General features: G+C 42.8%; 1 protein-coding gene across 2 annotated transcripts in view; it reads right to left on the bottom strand.

Annotated features, from left to right (window-relative positions):
• Positions 1-27,078, bottom strand: part of LOC101042315 (microtubule actin crosslinking factor 1) — a 393,287-nt gene that overhangs the window by 325,896 nt on the left and 40,313 nt on the right. Inside the window, exon 1 of one of the 2 annotated variants that reach the window (XM_074380574.1) lies at positions 15,102-16,392. The exons of the other annotated variant lie outside the window; for it this stretch is intronic. Within the exon in view, the coding sequence (XP_074236675.1) occupies positions 15,102-15,153 (52 nt within the window). The 5' untranslated portion in view covers positions 15,154-16,392. Of the gene's footprint in view, positions 1-15,101; positions 16,393-27,078 lie in introns of those variants that run through there. 2 annotated transcript variants of the gene reach the window in all.

The following is a 27,078-nucleotide window of genomic DNA, read 5'->3' as shown; positions in this document are numbered from 1 at the left end:
CCAGGTGGGCTCAGTTCCTCATCTATCTTTGCATGACACTATGACTTTGGGATTGATCTAAAAACCTGACTCTATTAAACAGCTAGAGATAGAAGTATAACAAGAATTCATTTCTAGTTGCCCAAGCATAAGTAGAAATTCTCTACAGAAAAATGACCAAAATGGGGGGAAAAAGAAGGAAAGAAAGGGCTTTATATGCAAGGTATAAGAATCAAAAGTTAGAGGACCTAAGAGGAGGAGAGTGGAAGCCATGACTATGGAATTTAAATGAAAAGGACTATGAGAAGTCTTCCCTTCCTGCTCTCAATTCTCCTTTAAAGAATTCTGAACAACGAAAATAATTAAGAAATGGGACAAGCAAACATAGTAAGCTCTTGGTAAGAGAAGAATTGCTATCTGCCATAAAATGGATTTAGAAGACGAAAGTAAGGACTTTTGGGGGGCGGGGGGAGGACAGTCTCACTCTGCCACCCAGACTGGAGTCCAGTGGTGTGATCTTGGCTCACTGAAACCTCTGTATCACAGGTTCAAGTGATTCTCCTGCCTCAGCCTTCTGAGTAGCTGGGTGCCTGCCACCACACCCAGCTAATTTTTCTATCTTTAGTAGAGACGCGGTTTTGCCATGTTGGCCAGGTTGGTCTCAAACTCCCGGCCTCAAGTGATCCGCCAGCCTCAGCCTCCCAAAGTGCTGGGACTACAGGCGTGAGCCACCATGCCCGGCTGAAAGTGAGGATTTTTAAAAGGGAAGAAGAAATCAGCAAAACAGAGAGCAGAAAAGAAGGATAAAATGCAATCACAACACACTTGCATTTAACTATGTAAACCTAACCAGGAAGAGAAAACTTAAACAGTACAAAAGTTTACTCACAATTTTACTCAGTGAAGTTTTACACCAAAGAAAGGTTATTTACCAGGGTGAACCATGAGATGAGAGGACTTGAATCTGAGACTACAGCACATCTCAGTTCAGTGTGCCTTTTCATATTGTGAGCATTCTGAATGCTGAATATGATTCTAGTTTTTGAGAATACTTATTTTTTCATATAAAATGTCTCCTAATTACAGGCCAACTATTTTATATTGTATTCCAACTCTATCCTGGCATATAAACAAAACCATGTTTATATACTTTGATTTCTGGGTCATTTGAGATATTTTTCCATGATAATTTTGATTATTTGGAATCCTCACTTTATGTGCAAACTTTACAACCTAACCTCCTCCTGCAGGAAAAAGGTGAGATTTTACTTTGCAAGAGAGAATGGAGCGAGGTAGGGGAGGGAGGCAAGGAAGTCCTTCCTAAAAACTAAAGACAATACAGAAAAGGGCAAGAAAGACACAAAAATCTCAATTTCTGTGCTACTTCCTTAGCCACTCCCAGCAATTTGGGAAAAGTGGTGGAAGCTTATAAAATAGCTCAGAGGCTTGAGGCAGGTCATTCTGCACATCTCTTACTATGGCCAGGGAAATGCAGTGGCTAGGCACTTGCCCAGAGCCTCCGCTAGTGACATTCTCCAGACTTGGTAGTACAGACACTGGGACCAGACCCAGCCCTGAGGTTTCCCCTTGCCCTACTGTTTCTTGCTTCTCTTACTACTGTGAATTTGGAGAAGCCCCGTCTCTATACCTTGGTTCAAGCTTTCCTGGGGCACAAGAAACATCACTACTCTCAGACAAAGAATAAGAAAGTAGATGACCCATCCCCCAACCTTGCTTTTGCCAAAGAGTAAGTTCCTCATGATGAAACTGATTCCCTTGTTGACATTCAACTAAGACACTGAGCCTCTAAGATGTGTCCACACAGAGAATAAATCTTTCCTTTTGCCTCTGACTGATAAAAACGTCATGCCTAATGTGAATGTCTGCTTCCTTTTCATTCTAAAAAGACACCTGACTTTGCCAACCCTAGAAAGCCACATTTGCAATTACTAATCAAAAAAATAAAGCTACACTCAGCACTTGCCATAGACAGTAGTAATATCTACTGCCATGAGCTCTTACTATGTGCTAGGCACTGTTCTAAGTATTTTCCACATATTAACTCATTCAATTCTCATTATATCCCTATGAAAATGGTCTATTATAATCCCCATTTTATAGTTGCAAAACTCTAGCTTAAACAGAAAAGTTAAGTAACATGCCCCAAATCACACTAAGTGATAGAGTGTGACTCAAGGTCAGATCAGTGCAGCAGGTCCTTTGGGAACTACTGTTTGGGGTGGATTTCATAACAGACAGGAAGAAGGAAAGGTTAGTAGAAGCAATGACCAAAAATTGGATAGATTTTGTTGCTGTGGTTCATCTCTGCACAAATGTGTAGCATAGCATGATTAAGTCTCTCTTAGTTCTATTTAGCTATCTTTCCTTCCCCTACACCCCTTAAATACAGCACCTTCAGAGGCTCTGAAGTCTTCCCACAGCAGCTTAAGGAAAAGAAAAGAAAAAAAAAGACAGAGAGAGAGAGAGAGAGAGAGAGAGAGAGAGAGAGAAGGCAGCCTTAATCAAAAGCTCTTTCTTCTGGCAAACAAAAGGCCTTGGTATTTCCACAGACTAGTTATTCTTAACCCTAACCAAAGATTCTTTGGCAGAGAAAGAAATATGAAAATGTTAGGCTTGTGGGAATGGCCTGTGCTTTGGGCTTTTGTATCCCACTCAGTAAAGCCAGTCCACTGAAAAACAAACATAGCCACCCCTCAGTAACTCTGGGCCGTCAGTTAACTCCAGGGTCTAGGTCTAGAGAGAGAAATAACAGTCTCTACTCATGATTGTCTAACCCTTTTCTCTCCCTGCCCAGAGGAGACTGTTCAACAGTTTTCACACACACCAGGAAAAAGACATCTGAAGTTACAGACACAGAACAATCAAATTCTGACAGTGAAGGAAATGCAACAAGCCGTAGGTGGAAGAGGATAGAGATCAGGCCTAATCCCGGAACTCTCACTAGCCTCTCTGCTTCTTATTCCAAATCAACAGGTTTGGCATTTTCCTAAGTGAATGTTTAAGATCTAGCAATTGCTGCCAGTGCTTTTTCTACTCCACACTGGGGTTTGTTAGCAGAGTGTGTGGCCCTGAATGGTCCTAAGTGGTCTTTATTTTCCCAGCTAGGTAGAAAGAAGTTAAGACTATTCTGTTAAATGGGTTAGTAAGGACAAAAAAGGCAGGAGGGCAGTCAACCAAAAGGCAAAAAGGCCCCAGCAGCACTCATTTCAAGCATATCTGGGCTAACTCAGAATCTGTGACACTCCAACCTCACCCCTCGCATGAACACAGTAACATTACTATAATAATAAAGTCCCTGAAGCTTTTATACTCAGTCAGTAAGTATTCTCTCCTTGCTGCCTTGCCCAGGATATAGTGAACAAAGCTACTAAGAGGGCACAGGCCTGATGGCTCATCTCCTAGCAGCCAGGACTCTGTTAGAGTGGCAAACAAGAACAGCCACGTATGAAAAGCAGCAGCCTGGCCTTGAAATCCCCAGAGTGAGCAGGCAAATTAATGTGTGATTAGTACCTATAACGGTACCAAATCTTGAGGCATTAAACCATGAAGTAATAAAGCCCCACGTGGCTCTGGCCTCTAGATCCGCTCTGATTACTCTGGAAGTAGGTCCTAGTCTGTTGCCAGGCAGGTATGAAAGGCCCAGGGAATGAAAGGCACTGGTTAGCCAAGCTCAACCCACCAGCAAGTTTCAAATGTCTGGCATATAGTAGGCTTTTGAATACTTGTTGAATGAATAAATGAATAAAACATTTAATCTTCAACTGCTATACTCAATTCTTTCCTACAGCCAAGGGGATATAGGGAGTATCAGAGAATTCTAGACAGTAGAGAAAAAAAAAAACTTTTCCCTGCCACTCCCTGGAGATCATGGTCTTATGTTGCAAAGAATAATGCTCTCATCTATATAAAATTCATTACTTGACTGTCCTCCCACAGAGCTGGATAACAGGCCACACTATCCTAAATCAAAGACAAGGGCTCTCCTGCAACTGATGTGCAACATTCAAAGTTCCCTGAAAGAAGGCAGAGCATACTCAGGGAGGTGTCCACTGTAGTATTTTTCAAAAATAATAGCAACTTGAAACAATCCAAATATTCAGCAATAAAAGAACGGCTAAATGAAGCCATTATCAACAAGATAACTTAAAATTATAATGGCTGTAAAGAAACACTTTAAAAATTCTTATAATGATACATGGAAAAGGCATGTAAGTATGTGCATTTGCTAAGTGAAAGAAACCAGAGACAACAGGCCACATGACTAAATTTATATAAAATGCCCAGAATGGCGAATCCAGAACCGGCAAGACACAAAGCTGATTAGTGGTTGCCAGGGGTTGGGAGGAAGGAGAATGTCTCTTAATGAATATGGGATTTCCATTTGGGATCATGAAAAAGTTCTGGAACTCAGTAGTCACGGTGTTTGTACAATAGTGTGAATGAACTTAATGTCAATGAACTGTATGCTCTAAAGTACTTACAATGGTAAATTTTTTGTCATGTGTATTTTACCACAATAACATAAATAGGATCATGAGAAAAATACACACACACACACACACACACACATATACATACACACACACACGGGGGGGGAGGGGGGGAGAGAGAGAGAGAGAGAGAGAGAGAATAATTATGTAAAAGTAAATATGGACCAAAAAGGAACACAGACAAGTCCCAACGTCTATTAAATTAAAATGGGACTTCATTGCTATTGGACAACAAATAAAATCAGGAAAGGGAAATAAAAATGTCACAAGCTTAGAGCCAGCCCTACAGTCACAATCACAAGCCTGCGAACAAGTGCCTACCAAGTTGGGGACAAGTTACATAGCTCACCAGGCGCCAGAACAGCAGGTGTGTGTGCTATGGCGTGAGGGAAAGAGGTCTCAGGCCTTCCGCAGCCCAGTCCTCTAATCCCCCTTAAAAACATTCCCTAGGGCAGAGAAACCATCTGTTTCAACAAAGCCTAGAGCCCTAGAAGCATATTAACTCCTTCACTGCTGACCTTCCACAGATGGGCTTCATCCAGTATTAGGTGCTTTTCTTTCCAAAAATTCCCCCAAATGATAGAATATAAGCTTTACAAGGGGAAAGGACTTTGCTTTATTCACTGGTATATCCCAAATACCTGAGAATACATTTATATCAGTAGATATTCAATAAATTACTTGCTGAGTGAATCCATTAAACACATTTTTCCTATAATAGTTGTTTCATTAGTACCTTATTTTCTAAATTCTCCCTCTTCTTGTCATTTGTCCTCACTTAAGAGTCCAACGTGGCTTCCACAAATTCAGTTGACTGGCAAATATTCGTCTAGTGTCTGTTTCTGTACAGCATAACCTGTCTTGTTACTGTGTTGTTTATTGCTGGGATCCCAGTGCAGAGCACCGCACACATGGTAGGTGCTTATATACATCTGTCCAGTGAAAGAGTGATTCGCCTTGGACACCACACTTCACAAGTGCTCTGTAACGAGCATTTACACTTGGCTGGCATGAGCGAGGCACCATGAGAGTAACAGAAATGTAATGTGTATAAAACAGTTCTCTCAATAAAGCTTACAATTTCAATAGATAAAACTCGCTTGGGAAAGTGATATATCAACTTGGACTATGATAATCAGAAGTCTTCATTAGAAGAAAGACCTGAAATGAAGCTTCAAGGAATAGATAGATTTCAGTTAAGTATAAGGGTAAAGAAAACTGCACAAGAAAAGGCAAGGAGAGAGAACGAATGAGGGAGGATAAAACATAATGAGGAACAGGGTTTGTGTGGAGCTGAAGGTGCCTTATAGGAAATTACGTGAGATAAGCCTGGTAAAGTAGGAAGAGGATAAGAGTATAAAATGTTGTAGTCTTTTTGTTTGTTTGTTTTTGTTAGACAGGGTCTTGTTCTGTCCCAGGCTACAGTGCAGTGACAGTTATGGCTCATTGCATCCTGGACCTCCTGGGCTCAAGTAATCCCCGCCCCTCATCCTCCTGAGTAGCTGGGACTAGTGGCACACACCACCAATCTGGCTAATTAAAAAAAAAAAAAATTTTTTTTTCTTGTAGAGACAGTCTCTCCCTATGTTGCCTAGCCTGGTCTCAGACTCCTGACCTCAAACAGTCCTTCTGCCTCAGACTCCCAAAGTGCTGGGATTACAGGCATAAGCCACCATGCCCAGTCCATAAAAAGTCTTTTTCACAAATTTAGACTTTCAGTAATAGGAAATACTAGGAAAGTAGCTGCTACTTCAGAGACAAACAGGACACAGGAAACAAAATATGAGGCTGCTGCTGTAATTCAGGCACGAGGTGATGAGTGACAGGACCAGAGTCATGGCATAGAGAATGGGAAGAAAAAGACAAATTTAAGAGAAATTCTGAAGAACAAAAGAACTCGATGACAGACTGAAAATGAGGGTTGATGAAGAGAGAAGAGTTAAAGATGTCTCCAAAATTTCTCATCTCAGACACTGGAACAAGGTGAGCTCAACTGTCAAAAAATGGTGACTAGGACAGAAAAGCCGAATTTAAGCTTAGTTTGAAAATACTGAGTTTGGGCTGGGCACAGTGACTAACACCTATAATCCCAGCACTTTAGGAGGCCAAGGCAATGGATCACTTGAGCCCAAGAGTTTGAGACCAGCCTAGACAACACAGGGAGAACCCCATCTCTATAATCAACCAATCAATCAAGCAGTAAGAAAATACTGATATAGGTCTGCACTGTGTTAGAAGCTTTTACCTATAGTTCTCCATTTAATCCTCATAATTTTATGTGGAAGATATTATTATCCTCATTTTACCAATGAAAAAACTTTGAGGGTCAGAAAATCCCCATTTTACAGATGAAAAAACTGAGGATTGCCCCAGGTCACTCAGCTGATTAAATGTAGGAACACAGATTTGAACCCAGCCCTGCTTGGATCCAAAGCCCATGTTCTTCCCACTTCACTACACTGCCTTACCCCTTAGAAAACTGCCACAGTTAGGCTGGGCACAATGGCTTATGCCTATTAACCCCAGCACTTTGGGAGGCCAAGGCAGATGGATCATGTGAGGTCAGGAGCTGGAGACCAGCCTGACAAAGACGGTGAAACCTGTCTCCACTAAAAATACAAAATTAGCCAGGCGTGGTGGTCAGCGCCTGTAATCCCAGCTACTTGGGAGGCTGAGGCTGGAGAATTGCTTGAACCGGGGAGGCAGAGGTTGCAGTGAGCCAAGATCGTGCCACTGCATTCCAGCTTGGGCAGCAAGAGCGAGACTCTGTCTCAAAAAAAAAAAGGAAAAGAAAACTGCCACAGTTAAGAGTCAGAAGAAGAAAAAGACCCAACAAAGCAGACAAACAACAATCAAATAGGTAAAGGAACCATAAAATATTCTCACTGAAGGTAAAGGAAGAGAGTGTTTTAAACAGGCAGGAATGTAATCAACAGTGTCCAATGCCAGCTGGAAATGAAGTTGGCACTTCAAATCTATCTGTAAAGAGTTATGTAAAGATGGTGACTTGGACTTGGGAGAGTAGACCAGAGAATCTCAGAGAAAACAAAGGCCCTATCCACAGCTAAACAGGCTTTTTCTCTCCTCTTATCACTGACAGACACCTCGGGCCACTACTCTTCAGCTACTATACAGGCCTCATGCTGAAGTGCATCACCTGACCAGTCCCAGGATATAGCAACCCAAACACAAAGCATTGCACAACATAAGGGTCAGATTCAACTTGAGCTGTGGGGGTAAAGTGGATCTCTACTTCTAGCTAGCATTCAACATAAAATGTTTCTAAAAACCAAATTCTCTTTTAAAAAGATTTTACATGGCTGTTCTTCTCTCACTTCTCTGCATCCGAAACAAACTAAAATCAGGTATATATTTATTGGCTTAGCTATATCTCCACTTCCCTGTAAATGATCTTTCACACTGCTGCCAGTTATTTCTCCCCACCCAACCCCTCAAAAAAATACCCACCCAAGTTGTTTATGCCATTCCTCTGCCATAAAAATATCTAGTGCTGGTCAGGCGCAGTGGCTCACACCTGTAATCCCAGCATTTGGGAGGCCAAGGCAGGTGGATCACCTGAGGTCAGGAGTTGAAGACCAGCCTGACCAACATGGTGAAACCCCACCTCTATTAAAAATACAAAAAATCAGCCAGGTGTGGTGGCAGGCAAATCCCAGCTACTCAAGAGGCTGAGGCAGGAGAATGGCTTGAACATGGAAGGCGAAGGTTGCAGTGAGCTGAGACTGCAGTGAGCTGAGACTGCGCCATTGCACTCCAGGCTGGGCAATAAGAGCGAAATTCCATTTTGCAATAAATATCTAGTGCCAGCCGGCACGGTGGCTTACACCTATAATTCCAGCACCTTGGGAGGCCAAGGCAGGTGGATCACCTGAGGTCAGGAGTTCAAAACCAGCCTGGGCAACATGGTAAAACCTTGTCTCTACTAAAAATCGAAAAATTGGCCAGGCGTGGTGGTCCACACCTGTAATCCCAGCTACTCAGCGGGCTGAGGCAGGACGATCACTTGAACGCGGGAGGCAGAGGCTGCAGTGAGCAGAGATCATACCATTGCACCCCAGCCTGGATGACAGAGCAAGACTCCGTCTCAAAAAAAAAAAAAAAAAAATCTAGTGCCCTCTGCGGTCTCCCCACTAGACTATGGACTGATAATCCCTCAAAGACAGGGACTGTCAATAATCTTTGTATACTGTCAGAAAGTTCTCAATGAAAGGAAGGAAGGAGATGGAGACTTCCAGTGAATGCAACAGTGAATGATCAGGGAGTGAGGCAATCAAGTTGTTAACAAACTGTAAAAAGTGATCTTCCAAATCAAAGGATTTAAAACCAAGAAGTCTAAAAAGTTCCTGTCATTCCACAATGAGCAAAAGACGGTATTTAACAACGAGTATTCATTGAAAATATCAACCCCACAGTTGTTAAAATGAGTAATAGTATTAGTAATTAGTATTTAGTAAACAGTAATTAGTATTATCAGCCTAGGGTTTCTCCAGCAACCAATAGAAACTGCAGCAGCATAGTGAGGATGAAGGCCTTAACCTTTCAATACTAATGCCTACTTCATAAGAAAATAAAATCAAGGATGAGGGGGAAATGATAATGTATGTTTGTTAGCTATATAGGCTTATTCTTTGAGAAATAGGGATAGTATAACAACCATCTCTAGTCGTAACAAAAAATAGAATGAACCCACACATTGCAAAATAGCAGCAACTGAAACCAACCCCAAAGTGAGTTTGTGCTGATGATCTTCTCTAGCCCAGTGACATTCAGTAAACCTAAAAAGTATACAATTAAGCAGAGAAAAAAACTTGAACAGGACAAAACTATCGACTATTCAAATAAGCACATGGTCTACTAGGTGCCTAGTGCTATAAAAGGTGTTGACAGGCCTCACTCCAGAAGCATGCAGACTTCCAGATTCCCTGCAGTGGAGTGAATCGCCCTTTTATGAAAGGTTTGCTTAAGGGCTCTGGGAATTGGAGAGGCAGACAGTTCTCACTATGAAGGACGAAAGCCTGTCAGTGACTCAAGCCACTTTCCGCTATACTAACTGCTGCAGAGACTCTCTTATTGGCCCCCTACATACAACGTCCTACACATGTGCCTTCTCTCAGTCCTCTAGCTAATCTCCAAACATCCCCAGTCTATCATCAGCTAGAAAACCTCATGTTGTCTCCTCCAGGATGTCAACTCTAAGTCAGAAACAAGCACGTACTCTCATCAAGTCTATAATTCTACTCTAAGGCCCACGTAACAGAAGCTGATTTACACCTGGGTGTAATACACTGATTTAAAACACAGCACCAGTTCCAGTTCTTCCAGAAGTAGAAATCTACCAAAGCAGGGGTGTTGACACAGTAAAGTTTTGTCAACTTATTTTATCAAATTAAGCTGGCCCAATTTATTAGCCAGGTGCTAGCTCAGTAACAGCAGGAAAGCATAGAGAATCTCAATCTGGTACCAATCTAGGGTTCCGATCTGGAATTTCTGTACAATATTGATGGTCATTCTTGCTACTGGTTTCCCAATCAACATTAATGGGTCTCTCCCCACTACAAGAGAAAAGGGTACTAGAGTTGGAAGGATCAATGAAGCTATTTAAATGCTTAGAATTGCTGTGAGAAAAGCTTCGGAGTAAAGTAGTGCAGTGATACTACGATGACATGATGGGAGCTGCTGACTAAGTGAGAAGGCCACTTGGCACCTGTTCCACCATAAAATTAACTGGATAATAAAACATCTGAGCCAGTTGGCCACTAAGCCTGAAGACAGGACTATCCCTAGAGGACAAGGGGCCAAGAGCTATCATAGAGGTATTCAGTGTTACAAGTATCCTTTTTTTACCCTCAGTAGCTTTTAAAAGTGAAATAAAGTTAAAAGCCAACATCCAGAGCTTTGAATACATGGATTAAGACCCAGTAATTCCACTTGTGGAAATCCATCCCATCCTTTAAAAATATCAGAAATGCACAAAAATATTTATTTACAAGGATGTTCATTATCATAGCAGTGAAAAATTAGAAATGTACATGTCCCACTACTGGAATATGTTAAATAAATGAAACTTCCATTTGATGGGATTCCATAAAGCTGTGAAAAATCATGATGAGATAAAGGTATAAAGAATGCTCACGAAATAACAAAGGGCAAGACAGAGAACTACGACAACAGATGTGTAAAAGCAACATTATATACATATGGATAGAGAAAAGATGATGGAAATATAGCAAATTATGAACCTAGTAATTTGTAGGATGTCAGTGATTTTATTTATTTTTCCCTGCTTTCTATAAGGACAACATAGTGCATCTACTTAACATCAGAAGAATAAGTCAAAAAAGTCTTTTTTCCAAGCCAAGTTGAAGAGGGAAAAAAAGCATCGCCTCCCCAGTTAAAAGAAATCCATTCTCTGAGGGTCTATGTTGGGGTGTGAGAGCTTGTCCTGCTTGACTGGATGTGGTAACAGGGGACAGGCTTCTCAGCTGGCAGACTAAGTGGATGTCCCAAGCAAAGCTGTAAGATAGTGAGAAACATGATCTGACAAACATAGCAGAACTAATAGAACCCAAAAAGGACCATGTTCTTTCTCGGTAGTCACCTTTTCCACTTATTCAACAATATTGTTGCTGTTCAAAATACCTGGAACTCTTGATCTGTAACTACCTACAGACTAGTTGTACCATCTTTCCAATGTTTTCAATAGTACATTTTTATTCTTTGAGATTTGGGTTTAATTTTGTCTTGGGTCAAATATCATATTTTGACCAAAAATTAGGTATGATTATAAAATGACTATGGAGCTTCTTATGAGGGTCAGAACCTGGCACTGAAGAGAAAACCCACAAAAAGCATGCTTAAATAAAAGTATGCAGCACAGGTACCATTGTTAGAATATTTTTTCAACCTCCTATGGTGACTATTGAAAGACATTTAAATATATGAGTTTAGTTCAATTCAATGCCCCAAATGTTCTTTTTATGCTTACTATGTGCCAGGCACTATGATAGGTAAAGGAGAATCAAGGATAAATGACATCCAGTTCCTGCCTTTAGAAACAGTATAGTTAACATCTATCAGGCTCCTAGTCTGCATCAGATATTATATTCACTATCTCATTTAATCCTCACGACACCTTTTTTTGTTTGTTTTTTTGTTTTTTTCTGAAACAGAGTTTTGCTCTTATTACCCAGGCTGGAGTGCAATGGCGCAATCTTGGTTCATTGCAACCTCTGCCTCCCAGGTTTAAGCGATTCTCCTGCCTCTGCCTCCGGAGTAGCTGGGATTACAGGCATGCACCACCAAGCCTGGCTAATTTTGTGTTTTTAGTAAAGATGGGGTTTCTCCACGTTGGTCAGGCTAGTCTCAAAGTCCTGACCTCAGATGATACACCTGCCTTGGCCTCCCAAAGTGCTGGGATTACAGGTGTGAGCCACCATGCCCAGCCTATATATGTCTTGTAAATTCTATGATCCCCATTCTTACAAATGAAAAAACTGAAGCCTACAAAAGTTACAGATACTTGACCAAAAAGTAAAGACTATCAGGAAAATCAAAGGTTTAATAAAGTAACTAAAATATAATGTGATATGCTCTAAAATAAGTATGCTTAAAGTACCACGGCAACATAGATGAGGGAAAGAGAATAATTCTACTGAGAATACAAAAACAAAAACAAAACTTATGGAGGAAAAGTGAGACTTGGGCTAGGCATTGGAAGATGAGCAGAAATTCGGTACAGAGACAAAAATAATGGGAAGAGGGAACAAGACAGTAGATGCAAAGGAAGAGAACAGTCAAAGTACATAAGTATGCTGGAGTATATTTCTTTTTTTTTTCTTTTAAATCTATCTATTTAAGCAACAGGGGCAGGGCAGGGCACAGTGGCTCACGCCTGTAATCCCAGCACTATGAGAGGCTGAGGCAGGCAGATCACTTAAGGTCAGGAGTTTAAGACCAGCCTGGCCAACATGGCAAAACCGCTTGGCTCATGCCTGTAATCCCAGGTACTCAGGAGGCTGAGGCACAAAAATTGCTTGAACCCAGGAGGCGGATGTTACAGAGAAAGGGAGAGAGAGAAAGACTGAAACTATAGGTGCACACCACCATGCATGGCTAATTTTTGTGTTGTTTGTAGAGACAGAGTTTTGCTACTGTTGCCATGGATGTTCTCAAACTCCTAGCCTCAACTGATCCTCCTGCCTCAGCCTCCCAAAGCACTGCGAATACAGGCATGAGACACTGTACTTGGCCATTATATTTCTCTTTTAAAAGTCAGTTATCATCTCATAGTCCTATCACAAATTTTTCTTAGCAAAGGCTAGTGAACTACTTTCTCATCATTCTACTTCTCTGCCTCCCTAATTAATCCCTAATTACCTAATTATCTCAGTCAAGGCACAGGCCTCAAAAAGCAGGACTTGGGCCAACAGTTTAACCTGTCATACCCATGAGAGAGGTCCATCTGGGTAGAAATAACCCCAATAACTAAAGTTTTGGGCAGGCTTGAGAAATGGAAGTTAAAGCCCTCCAGAAAAAGCAGCAGCAGTGGAATATATTGCACCCCAATCCTGGCATCAAAACATCAAAAATTCATAGGAATTTGGGGATCAGAACTTCAAAAACGTGTACAATGTCTCTATTCTCCCACTGGATTCCCTTAAACAGTTACCCACTAGATGGAGAAATGGCTACAAGCTGAACCATGCCAAGAAAAGCAATAGTCAGTAACTAAATGAAGAGGGGAGCCAATTACCTCTTTCCATCAGCCCTTCCGGAATACACAACGATACAAGTGAAAAGAAGGGAAGTAATCATTCGACACAATCATGGTGCACAGTGGGTTAAACTCAACCTACCAGGGGATTTGACAAAGGCAATGGTTTGTATCTAACTCTCTGCCTGGCAGCCCAGAATTTGGAGGAATACTGGTCTACGACCTATAGCAACATTCCAAAAAACTATTAAGAACTAAACCAAAAAAACTACATGCCCTCTTTCTAGGAACTTCTCCCACCTGAAAAAGACTCAGGTTCCAGTAGTAAAGAGTTTAAGTCTGATACTTTCTTTGAGTGAACAAGAGAAACTGCTATATATTGTACATTTTATGCTATAAAGACTATTATACCGTGTATATAAGTGAATGGAGCAAACAATAGTGAATGAGAGGTAGAAAACAGAACTCCATTCAAGGTGGGTAGTAGTGTGGGCAGAAAACATCTATTGCCTGCACTCTAAAGCACCATACTACTGCTGTTTCTCAGAGAGGAAGGTGCCTAAATGCATTTTACACATATGCTTGGTCAGATGTGGGTATTCTTCCCTTCTTCACATGGTCTCTAGCATCAGACAGCAGCACTCTTCTCACTCCAGACTCTGGGGCTCTTTGCTGTGTTATTTGGGTTCTGTACCTCTAAGATGACCTCAGAGTGGTCCTTCTACCTCAGGTTCCCAAGTAGTTAAGGCTACAGGTGCATACCACCATGCCCAGCTAAATTTTTAACATTTCTGTAGAGATGGAGGTCTCATTTTGTTACCCAGGCTGGTCTAGAACTCCTGGGCTCAAGCAATCCTCCCACCTCAGCCTCCCAAAGTGTTGGGATTACAAGTGCGAGCCACCATGCCTGGCCCATATATCCCTTTATAGCATACAAAGCTCTCCATATATGTTTCTTAGAACCCGAGTTCTTCAACAGATAATGAAAGAAAGTAAAGTATCTATATACCCTGGCAGGAGGGGAGTACAGATCTCCTGCCCACACCCTGTCTGCCACTTTCCTCATCCCTGAAAAGAACCCAGTTTACTCCTTTTCTCCCTCTACTTCCTCCCACTCTCTCCACACCCCATGGTTGCTCTGGGTCCAGAATCCTAACTTTTGATGAAAGAAAAATGGTTTGAACACCCCCCTCTCTGCAGATGGAAATAAAACCACTTATTAATTAGAGAAGCGAATATAAAAAGATTTCATTCATAAAAAGAGTCCTACATCACATCTGAGTACAGTCTTCTGTCTGATCAGTGAAGAATTTGCCAATGATGCAGATAAAACACTATTTCCTTTAAATATTACTTTAATAAAAAAGCTGCCTCCTTCGAAGTCATGGATTTACCCTTTACAAAGGCTATATCTATAGATCACCAAGCTGCATTCCTCCCTCTACCCTCCTCCCCACTCCCAACTCCTGTTCTCTCCACATGGGACTCTGACTCACTGTAGACACTGGAAAACCTGGCCCAAGAAACCTAACTACACCCTAGGTGAGGCTGCAGGGCCCTACCCACACTGTCTGGGCACCTCAAAGAAAACAGGGAGTGCCCTGAGCCCTCTGAGCTCAAGAATGCAGAGGACATTTCTTATTTGTCCATTCAAGCAAGACAATAGGCTGTTGCTGAAGTACCTGAGGGGATTCTCTCCTACTCACTTAGGAATGCATTTACAAACTGTATACCTCTGTTTAATTGCCTAAACACATAAAAAAAAAAATGGCTGGCTCAGAGCAGGAGGGCTTTACAGACCCCATACAACATACACCATAATAAGCGTTCACACAATCAGCAAGGACAAAGGGTAGGAGCTAGAAGCCTTACAATACCTCTAAGGTTGTTGAGTCCCTCCAGGAACTTCTGATACTTGTAGGCGTTCATGCCGGGCCCAGCTGTGCTGGTTCACTGGCTGAAAGTAGGCACCATGCACAGTGACAGTGGAGAAGTGAAAGCATGCAAACAGACGGATCTCTACTCCTGCTTCTACTGGCCCCTAAGAACTGGACTTTGACCACATTTACAAGTGACGTCACCAGAGAAGTCTCATTACATTAAAGCCTTTTGAGCGCCCGCATTTGTTCCAGTGAGCGGAAATACCTCCCCAAGGGAGGCCAGCCCCTCCTTTGTGCAAAAGAACTACGGGACCACAAGAGTCCCTGCCTATCATCTGCCACCTCATCTCTAGACCCTAGGCCAAGCTCCACAAGATTACTGCTCCTCTTGCTTAAACTCTAGGGAGAGAAGGTTAAATGATTTTCAGGACACCAGTCAGGGGCTTATTTAACGTTTGAGATCAAAATCTTTAAAGAGCCCTGCTCACCACAAGAATGTCACCACAACAGCAGCTCTTGAGCAAATATTACATGGCAACGAGACAGGTTTTACAAAATAAACAGTACACTGCACTCTCCTTACAGCAGTCCTGTTTATAGACTGGGATACAGCCACACAACAGAAGGAGACACTGTATGTCAAGGTAGTTCAAGGCAGGAGGAGGGAAGAAGCAGAAACCATCAAGCTCATTCCCTAAATGCTATAAGCACAACCATTGAGGGAGGGAGAACCTCTCCATAGATAACCAGAGAAAAAGTGCAGCCCAGATATCACCCACATGTCCCCAACTCCAAGACACTATTTCACTCAGATTTGTTTGGGGGTTGCTTTAATGTGTCAGTCACTACTGCAAATTTCTTTCTACCATTGGCCTCAAAAAGATGACCATTCCAATAGTCACAGGCTCTTATGATAAGCTACCCATATTATAATCAGAGGGGGAATATCCTGAAATTTCTATAGTATGTTTGTTGTAAGCATGTTTGTTGTAAAATGGCTCATTTGCATTATTAGACTCATCTTGAAAGTATTTTATGAAAATAATTGCAACTTTTTATTATCAAATAAGAAAACAGAGGTTCAGCCTGAGCAATATGGCAAAACCCTGTCTCTACGAAAACTATAAAAAATTAGCCAGGTGTGGTGGTGCACTCCTGTAGTCCCAGCTACTTGTAGGGCTGAGGCAGGAGGATCACTTGAACCTGGGAAGTTGAGGCTGCAGTGAGCTGAGATGACACCACTGCATTCTAGCCTGGGTGACAAAGTGAGACCCTGCCTCCAAAAAAATAAAAATTAAGCCGGGCGCGGTGGCTCAAGCCTGTAATCCCAGCACTTTGGGAGGCCGAGGCGGGTGGATCATGAGGTCAAGAGATCGAGACCATCCTGGTCAACATGCTGAAACCCCGTCTCTACTAAAAATACAAAAAATTAGCTGGGCATGGTGGCGCTTGCCTGTAATCCCAGCTACTTAGGAGGCTGAGGCAGGAGAATTGCCTGAACCCAGGAGGCGGAGGTTGCGGTGAGCCGAGACCGCGCCATTGCACTCCAGCCTGGGTAACAAGAGCGAAACTCGGTCTCAAAAAAAAATAATAATAAAAATTAAAAAAAACAAAAACAAAAACAGAGGTTAAGTAATCTGCCCAAAGGGCACCCATCACACCAATGAGATAGCATGGCAAGAAGCTATGTTCCTCAAATCTGAGCTTGAAAAATTCTTGTTCATCTTACCACAAAAACCTTGGCATACTAGAAACTGAGGAGCTATCAACTGAGTCAAATCCCTGAACAATCCCTTATATGGGCGATACACCCACCCGACTCCCAACCAAGATTTGAAGTTTTTAAGACAACCTGGCTCACAGGATGCTACTGAGTAACCTAGGGAAGAGTTCACAGCACACCAAATACACCGCTCTGCAAAACTCCCAGTTATACAGGTTGGATGCAGGTGGAGAAATGGTGTAAGTAGCATTGCAAAAACAGAAAAGAGAGTATGTCCACTTAAAAATATCGGGCTAAATAAAGAAAAAAAATTTAAAAAAAAAGATCAAGCTAAATAATTGTAACAGCAGCTAAGATAATGGAAAGGGGCTGGATGTGGTGGCTCACTCCTTCAATCCCAACACTTTGGGAGGCTAAGGTGGGCTGACTGCTTGAGCCCAGAAGTTTGAGACCAGCCTGGGCAATACAGTGAGACCTCATCTCTACAAAAACTAAAAATGTTAGCCAGGTATGGTATCCCATGCCTGTAGTCCCAGCTATTGGGGAGGCTGAGGTGGGAGGATCACTTCAGCCCAGGAATTTGAGGCTGCAGTGAGCTGTGGTTGTGCCACTACACTCCAGCCTGGGTGACAGAGTGAGACCCCAACTTAGGAAAATAAAGAGATAAAGGAAAGGGAAAGTAATAACCAACCCAAGCTTTTCTGCCTTCCAATACTACTAGTCAGTCAACAGAACCAGAAAGGCACTAGTTTTTTTTTTTGTTGTTGTTGTTGTTTTTTGAGGTGGAGTTTCGCTCGTTACCCAGGCTGGAGTGCAAGGGCGCGATCTCGGCTCACCACAACCTCCGCCTCCCGGGTTCAGGCAATTCTCCTGCCTCAGCCTCCTGAGTAGCTGGGATCACAGGCACGCGCCACCATGCCCAGGTAATTTTTTGTATTTTTAGTAGAGACGGAGTTTCACCATGTTGACCAGGATGGTCTCGATCTCTTGACCTCATGATCCACCTGCCTTGGCCACCCAAAGTGCTGGGATTACAGGTTTGAGCCACCGTGCCCGGCCAAGGCACTAGTTTTTACAAGGTACTACTTTGTGCAAATGTGAGTATCAGGAGTTATGAGGGAACACAAATATGTGGTTCATTTTCTCAAAAAGCAACTTGAGTCCGGGCTTGGTGGCTCATGGCTGTAATCCCTGTACTTTGGGAGGCCAAGACAGGTGGATCACCTGAGGTTGGGAGTTCAAGACCAGCCTGACCAACATGGAGAAACCCCATCTCTACTAAAAACATAAAAAATCAGCCAGGTGTGGTGGTACATGCCTTTAATCCCAGCTACTCAGTAGGCTGAGGCAGAAGAATTGCTTGAACACAGGAGGCGAAGGTGAAGCAAGATCATGCCATTGCACTCTAGCCTGAGCAACAAGAGCAAAAAACTCTATCTCAAAAAAAAAAGGCAATTTGATAAGCAAGATAAACAGGTTAAAAGGGAGTTTAGTGCTTAAAGAGCATATGTTACACAGGATATAGTAAAAAAGACAAATATAGACTCTTGTAGAGTCAATCCAGGATTTCAGAGTCTATCTCAACTTTGCCACTAACTAGTTATATGATGCAGGAGCCCCAAATTCTTTTTTTGTTGTTTTTGAGACAGGGTCTTGCTCTATCACCCAGGCTAGAATGCAGTGGCACAATCTTGGCTCACCACAGCCTTGACCTCCTAGGCTCAAGCAATACTCCCACCTCAGCCCCCCAAGTAGCTGGGACTACAGGCATATGCTACTATGCCTGGCTAATTTTTGTATTTGTTATAGAGACAGTGTCTCGCCATGTTGTCCAGGCTGGTCTCGAACTCCTGGGCTCAACTGACCATCTGGCCTAGGCCTCCCAAAGTACTGGAATTACAGGCATAAGCCACCATCCCAGGTCCCCAAATTCTTATAAAATACTAAGTCTTAACTTTTTTTAGGTCATAAACTCCAGTGAGAATCTGATGAAAACTAAGGATACTTTTCCCTAGAAAAAGACATATATTTACCTACATACAAACTTTTGTTTCCAAGTGGAGAAATATCAAATAGACCTCAGCTAAAGAACTCCTGAACTGAAGTCAAGATCTCTTCTGTGTCATGATTTGAAACTAATTAACATATGTCATAAGCTGAATTTAAGTGCTGAAAAGAGTAAGATGCAAAGGAATGATCAATCAGCCAGAGAAGAGCTAGTCCCTCTTGCTTTTTCTGTAAAAGTCTATTCAGAGACTCCTCCCACTAAAAGAAAGAAAGCAGACTAGACAACAGCAATCTAACAGCAGAAACAACTGACTTAATCACTTAAATTAAGTGCATTTAAAAGAAAACACATGCTGGTTTATCATTTCCTCTGTGTGTTTCATCATTAAAATTGTTTAATAACATTTATCAGATAAAAATTAAACAAAAACAAGGATGTTTGGAACTATGGAATGAGTGATGGTTCCAAAGAGGCTCTTGGAAAAGGAGGGTGGTGGTGCAATGGTCTGGCTTCCGTTGTATTCTCAGAGACCAGGGATCTTTCCACAGAATCACAGCATTTTAAAGAACCACAGTTCAATACCTCTGTATGCCCTTCATGGCTATTCTCTTTTATCATCCAATGGATCTCACAAAGGCAAATAGTGAGACGTAACCTCAGGTGGTAAGAGATTCTGCCCTAAGTTCCAGACACAGGCAGACAAACGTGAAAGACTTAGAATTTGGCAGGCTAATAGGCATTCTCTGGCCAGCTGCTGACAAAGGGGAAAAATAAAAAAGCCCTTCTGTATCCAACAGCCCTCACAAAGGCACAGACACCTAAGAGACGAGTGGAACTTGACTGAATGCAGCCAGATCAGGAAGTCCAGTCTACAGTGCATGAAATGTAGTCCTGAGGGCTTCTCAATCTACAGTGACAGGAAGCCGTTTAAAAAAAAATCCCTTACCCTGCTCAAAGAGAGAGTCCAGATGAGTCAGGTTCAGGATACTGCTCCTGAAACAGGGCAAATTCATCAGCAGAGACTTAAAATCGAGGAGAAAGATGTAGAACAATGAGGAGAGAACAAGTGCTATCTTAGAGTTCCCATAGTTCTCCCAAAACCCCCTAGAAATCAACAACTTCCGTAATTCCTTTGAAGCAATCTTGCTCCTAAAAACAAAGATCCTCTTCCCATAGAGCACCCACATTTCAGTGTCAGTGAAACTAAACCTGGACAGCCAGATCAAGGAATTCATTCAATCATTCATCCTGTATAGATTTGTTGAATGCTTACCAGGTACAAGGCACTGACCTAGGGGCTAGATAGAACCCAGAACTCAGAGTCTCATCAGAGGGAGAGCAGTACAAAAAAAATGGCAGTGTTTCATCCATAGTCATACCACCCTGAACATGCCTGATCTCGTCTGATCTTGGGAAGCTGAGCAGGATCAGGCCTGGTCAGTATTTGGATGGTAGAAATGGCAGTGTCTCTTCAGATTCAAAGATGAGGGTCACGGAGTCATCAAACTAAGGGCACAGCTGACTTCCAACTGCTCACTCTTCAGACAAACCCTGAGGACAAGCGGTTTAAGGACCGGAAAGGTAACTCTCCTCATATAAATACACTGACTTTCTTTGAGACAGAACTGACATCCTGACAGCCAGTTGCCACTACTATCACAAAGCAGCTGCTAAGGCAGGAAACAGCAAAAATGTCTCTAGTGACTTAAGAAGCCAGTAACAAAAGCAGGTGCCAGGTTCAGGAGCCTATTCAGAGAACAAAGATCACTTTCTTCATTGTCTCCCCCTGGCAGTGTCTGGTGGAGAGAAGGGTTGAATTATACCTTGTCCTTCTGGTCTACTGGACAGAAAAGGAGTTTGCCATCTGAAGAAAGGGCTGTCCCCAGGGCCATAGCTGCCTCTGCAGGGCTGAAGAAAGGAAGACAAAGTAAGTCAGGCCTTATAATTAGAAGGCAAGGGCTGAACCAGTAAGACCAAAGGAGGCTTCAACGGGAATTAAGTGTAGGTCTGGCAAAAAGGGTACAAAGAGCTCTGCTCACCCCTGTGGCCACCCCAGGTCTGAGGAGTTACTTGATGTGGATTAGAACTATGCTACAGGGCCCAACAAGATGTTTTAAAAGAGCCCATGCTTTAGGCTACAGACCCTCTACAGACCCTCGAATAAGCTCACTTTATTTGAGCCTTTTCTTTTTGGCTGTGGGTCGAAAGAGAAATGGTTGGCTACTTTGAGTCCTTTCCTCCTTAAGGTGGTTATGTAATACTACAAGATCAAATGAGGCAAGAAGCACTAAGCAATTGAGAGAGAAGGCAAAAACACTTGCTTTTAGGATAAATCTGTACCTACAAGACCTCAGATTCTAGTCCCACCTGAGACTAAGTTTCCCCTTTCAGTTTATAAGATCCCAAAATAACCTAAAAGCCTCACTGCCAGGCATTCTGAAGAGCTAGGAAAAGATCAGAGTTAAGAGTCACCTTCCACTGGAACAAGGTTGTAGACTTCTAGCAGAGAGATAGAAGAGTAGGAAATTTATTTCCACAAAAGCATATTCAAACAGTCAGGTGTAACAGAGGTCAAGTCAATAGCCTCCCACCTCCCGTAAGAATAGTTTCTCTCATCAACTCAATCTGGACTCAGAGGATACAGCTGCACCACTAAGTCAGCTAAAGGTTGGTGCCTGCTTAGGAGAACTACATTTAGTTATTCTGAAAAACCTAGTGGAAGAAAAGTGCTTGCTGGCTCAACTGACCTGGGTTGTTCTGCCAGCAAATCAAACAAGTCTCCAGAAACACAGGCCACAAACTGCCTTTTTTTTCTTTTTTTAATTTGTTTAAGTCACTAGGTTTGTGATAAAGTTCTGGTAGCATTCTTTTGTTGCTTTTGAGCAGACGAAGGAGGCAAAATAAACATTTTTCAAAAGTCAGACTCCAGACACCAAAAATAACATAATGGAACTTTCCTCTAAAGCTGCCATTTGCTAACAATGAGGCTATGTTTAAAAAGAAAGTCCAGCAGTTTGGGAGGCAGAGGCGGGTGGATCACGAGGTCAAGAGATCGAGACCATCCTGGTCAACAAGGTGAAACCCCGTCTCTACTAAAAATACAAAACATTAGCTGGGCATGGTGGCGCGTGCCTGTAATCCCAGCTACTCAGGAGGCTGAGCCAGGAGAATTGCCTGAACCCAGGAGGCGGAGGTTGCAGTGAGCCGAGATCGTGCCATTGCACTCCAGCCTGGGTAACAAGAGCGAAACTCCATCTCAAAAAAAAAAAAAAAAAAGAAAGAAAGAAAAAGAAAATTCAATTATGTGAATGCTAGTCAAAAAATCAAAGTTTAGGCCAGGCATAGTGGCTCACACCTGTAATCCTAGTGCATTGGGAGGCGAGGTGGGTGGATCACCTAAGGTCAAGAGTCCCAGACCAGCCTGGGCAACATGGTGAAACCACATCTACTGGGAAGCTGAGGGAGGAGAATCGCTTGAACCTAGGAGGCGGAGGCTGCAGTGAGCTGAGATTGCACCGCTTCACAGCAGCCTGGATGACAAAGTGAGACTCCGTCTCAAAAAATAAAATAAAAATAAAAAAATAAAAGTGTAAAAGACAAGCTGGGCCAGGCGCAGTGGCTCACACCTGTAATGCCAGCACTTTGGGAGGCAGAGGCAGATGGATCACAAGGTCAGGAGTTTGAGACCAGCCTAGCCAATATGGTGAAACCCTCTCTCTACTAATAATACAAAAATTAGCTGGGCATGGTGGCTCACACCTGTAGTCCTGGCTACTCAGGAAGTTAAGGCAGGAGAATCGCTTAAACCTGGGAGGTGGAAGTTGCAGTGAGCCGAGACTGTGCCACTGCACTCCAGCCTGGACAACAGAGTGACACTAAGTTTCAAAAAAAAGAAAGAAAGACAAGAATGGCAATACACACAGTGGCTCACTCCTGTAATCCCCCCACTTTCAGAACCAAGGTAGGAGGATTGCTTGAGCCCAGGAGTTCCAGACCAGCCTGGCCAACACGGTGAAACCCTGTCTCTACTAAAAATATAAAAATTGGCCGGGCGTGGTCGCGAGCACCTGTAATCCCAGCTACTTGGGAGGCTGAGGCAGAAGAAAATCACTTGAACCTGGGAGGTGGAAGTTGCAGTGAGCCAAGATTGCACCATTGCACTCCAGCCTGGGCGACGAGAACAGGACTTCATCTCAAAAAAAGGAAAAGAAAAAGAAATAATAAAAAATGAAAATAAAAAATATGATCACTTAAGAAAACCATATAGAACGCCAAGGACAAAAATCCTAGAAAGTACCTTTAAAGGTCAACAAAGGAAGATAAATATGCAAATGAGAAAGAAAGAAAATCAGGAGAAGATAAAATCACAAAAGGTTAGGGAAGGAGAAACTTTCAAGGAGAATGGAATGCTTCCAAGTGTCAAGTACCAGAAAAAGGTCAAGTAAGATTAGAGCTGAAAAATTACCATTGGATTTGGCAATTAGGAAGTGGCTGGTGACCTTGACAACTGCAATTTCAGTATAGCAGAGAGAGTTGGAAGCTAAAGGACAGGTATTGACCATTCTTCAAAAATCCTGAGGGAAACAAAGAACATAGCTGTGAAAGGGATTGTCACTTAATATCTTTTGTTTTCCGTGCCCCACTCCCATAATATGTCTGAGTATTTAAGAAAAATTAACAGCAAAATACATATAAAATAATGTTAATATTGGCCAAGCGTAGTGGCTCACACCTGTAATCCCAGCACTCTGGGAGACTGAGGTAGGCGGATCACAAGGTCAGGAGTTCAAGACCAGCATGACCAACATGGTAAAACCCCGTCTCTACTAAAAATATAAAAATTAGCTGGGTGTGGTGGCACACACCTGTAATCCCAGCTACTCAGGAGGCTGAGGCAGGAGAACTGCTTAAACCCGGAAGGCAGAGGTTGCAGTGGCCCAAGATCGCACCACTGCACTCCAGCCTAGGCACCAGAGCGAGACTCCAACTCAAAAAAAAAGAAAAAGTTAGGCTGGGCATGGTGGCTCACACCTGTAATTCCAGCACTTTGGGAGGCTGAGGCAGGCAGATCACCTGAGGTCAGGAGTTCAAGTCCAGCCTTGTCAACATGGTGAAACCCCGCCTCTACTAAAAATACAAAAATTAGCTGGGCATGGCAGCACACACCTGTACTGCATGCCACCAGGCCCAGCTACTCAGGAGGCTGAGGCTGCAGTGAGCGGAAATCACACCATTGCATTCCAGCCTGGGCAACAAAGAAAGACTCTATTTTTAAAAAAATTACCTAATTGCTGGCTTGGCAATTCCCTCAGGGTCTTGGAACTAGCCAATGAAGGACAAGTGTCACTGTCCTTCCCAGACAGAGCCTTGGATCTTTCCCCCAGTGGTAAGGTGCAACAGCCAGGGCAATCTGAACATAAGGGTATTCAATAGAGAGACAGAAGTTGGAATCTGCAAATAACCTAAGTAACCTCCAGGATGAGGATGGGAAAGTGAGTTTACTTCCTTTCACTGCAAACGGAAAGAATGAATCTAATCCTTGAGCCCTCACCTCACAAGGACAGGAAAACCTAAACAAGCCACTTGCTCGTTCTCTAAATATCTGGCCTCCCATCTATCCTATTAACCTGGCCTGATACAAAAAGAAAAAGAGATTCCAGTCCTCTCTAAGATGTTAAAAATGAATCAGACGTTGCCACCAAAAAGTGTATCTTTGATACACCAAAAGGTGTATGAAAAGCTAGCTTGTGGCCAGGCGCGGTGGCTCAAGCCTGTAATCCCAGCACTTTGGGAGGCCGAGGCGGGTGGATCACGAGGTCGAGAGATCAAGACCATCCTGGTCAACATGGTAAAACCCCGTCTCTACTAAAAATACTAAAAATTAGCTGGGCATGGTGGCGCATGCCTGTAATCCCAGCTACTCAGGAGGCTGAGGCAGGAGAATTGCTTGAACCCAGGAGGCGGAGGTTGTGGTGAGCCGAGATCGAGCCATTGCACTCCAGCCTGGGTAACAAGAGCGAAACTCTGTCTCAAAAAAAAAAAGCTAGCTTGTATCATTGTATCAATGATTCACTCTAAGAATCCCAACTTCCTTCCAAACCTTTTCCTATCACTCAGAGACAAGGGGTACGATGCTTATGAAAAGTAACTTCTGATATTAAGGTACATTGATAGAAAGAATAAAAATTCAAGGGTTAGTTGGCTATCTTGATAAGTATCTGAAATGTGGCCCCCACAATCAGGCTGGTCTGCCATTCCATTTGGACTGAGATGGGCCCTCCTGTGTAAGATGGAAAAAGTAACTCCGAATGTTTGTTTAATGCAGCTCTGGTTCACCTTCACTCAGGACACCACCTTCTTTTGCTCACAAACACTTAATTGTCCCTGAAAAGTAGGTCAGTGCCTTGTGAAACAAGCCGGAAGGAGAGCTAAGACCCAGCCTATCACTCCAACAGGCCTGGAGAGGCCCAAGCTGTGCCTAGGAGACCAAGACCAGTCAACAGTGCATTATGCCAAGAGTGCTCCAGGTGTTCCAGGTGGTAACCTGGCTACTGCCATTCCTAGGTGGTGACTCAGCAGGCTGGGAAAGCAGAAGATGAAGGATGCAGGGCTGAGGCTCATGTCAGCCTGGTAAATACTTGTTCCACTCTGATAGCTAATGAGGTGTCCCTAATTAGCCATCAGAACAGAAGGAGCAAGAGGTGAACAATCAGAATGCTAAACTCTCTTACACTGTCCATGTGGTTCCTTCTGTAGAATACCAAGCATTGCTCAACCATAAATGGAGCTGACGAACTTCTCCCCATTCCTTCCCCTAAATATTTTCTTCAGAACACCCAAAAATAAACACTGCTCTTTACCCATGAGCTAGAGGTACATTCATAACACTGTAAGCTGTCATTTGGAGTATGCTTGATGAAGAAGGTGTTAAATTTTTTTTAACAGGATACATCTTGTTCCTGGGCCCAAATTCTCCACCCATCCAGAATTTTAAGGTGGGAGAGACTCCCCCATCGAATTTCCTCTAACCTCAAATTGGTTAGTTCACTAAATATAGGATATTGCTTCAAAGCAAAAAAGAAGGGGCCCAGGGAGATGAGGGAACAGGAGGCTGGCAGTTTGAGAAATAGCTACCAGAGGCTCAGCTGTCCAGCTGGTCTGGAATCTGAAGATTTCCAAACCTAACAACTGCCTTTCTCAGCAAGAATCAAAACTATGTGAGGCAGCTGTGGAGGATAAAGGCTGTAGAGTCCAACTTCAGAAGCCAGTAGCAAACCACTTCCTTAGCCATTGTCCCCCACACAAAAAGCAAATGCTGTCAGAACTGCCTGCAGACCAGATACCAGCTCTAAGACAGAGAAATGGGAAAAGGAGTCAGTTATCTCTTTGGCAAACAGAAGAGCACAGGCACTTCCCTCTATTGCTCTCAAGTTCTCAGGTAATAAAACCAAAACCACTGGCAATTCTAATCTTTCCAAATTCTGACAAAGGTACAAAGGGACTAGAAGATAATAGAATTTATCTTCAAGGTTCAAATGAGCTAATACATTTGTACCTTTCTTCCTCCTGGTCCCCCATTATCCACCCTATCCCCCAAGATACACACTTTTCATCTTTCCAAATCTAAGGTAGAGTCAGAACCATGTAAACTAATACCTAATTTTGTACTTTTTAAAATTATTTATTAGATTTAAGTATAGACTGGGCACAGTGGTTCACGCCTGTAATCCCAGCACTTTGGGAGGCTAAGGCAGGTGGATCATGAGATCAGGAGTTCAAGACCAGCCTGGCCAAGACAGTGAAACCCCATCTCTACCAAAAATAAAAATAAAAAAATTAGTGGGTATGGTGGCACGCGCCTGTAGTCCCAGCTAGTCAGGAAGCTGAGGCAGAAGAATCACCTGAACCCAAGAGGTGGAGGTAGCAGTGAGCCAAGATCACACCACTGCACTCCAGCCTGGGCGACAGAGTGAGACTCTGTCTCAAAATAAAAGAAAAAAGTATAATAACTAGAGTCTAAAATCTACAAGGCAAGAAACATGTCTTATCCCCATTACTGTAGCTAAGACTGTATGCTTACTACGAGCCAAACACCATTTGAAACACTTTACACATATTTCAATCTCCGTAAGAATTTTATGATATATGTTGTCTCAGTAAAACACTTTACAGATAACTGAAGCACAGAAAGGTTCAATAACTTGCCCAAGTACAGTTAATAAATGGCAAAGCTGAGATTCAAA

This window comes from Saimiri boliviensis, chromosome 11 (assembly GCF_048565385.1).
Source record: "Saimiri boliviensis isolate mSaiBol1 chromosome 11, mSaiBol1.pri, whole genome shotgun sequence".
NCBI lineage: Eukaryota > Metazoa > Chordata > Mammalia > Primates > Cebidae > Saimiri > Saimiri boliviensis.
The sequence above is the reverse complement of the archived record's forward strand: the minus strand, read 5'-3'. Positions and strand labels throughout refer to the sequence as shown.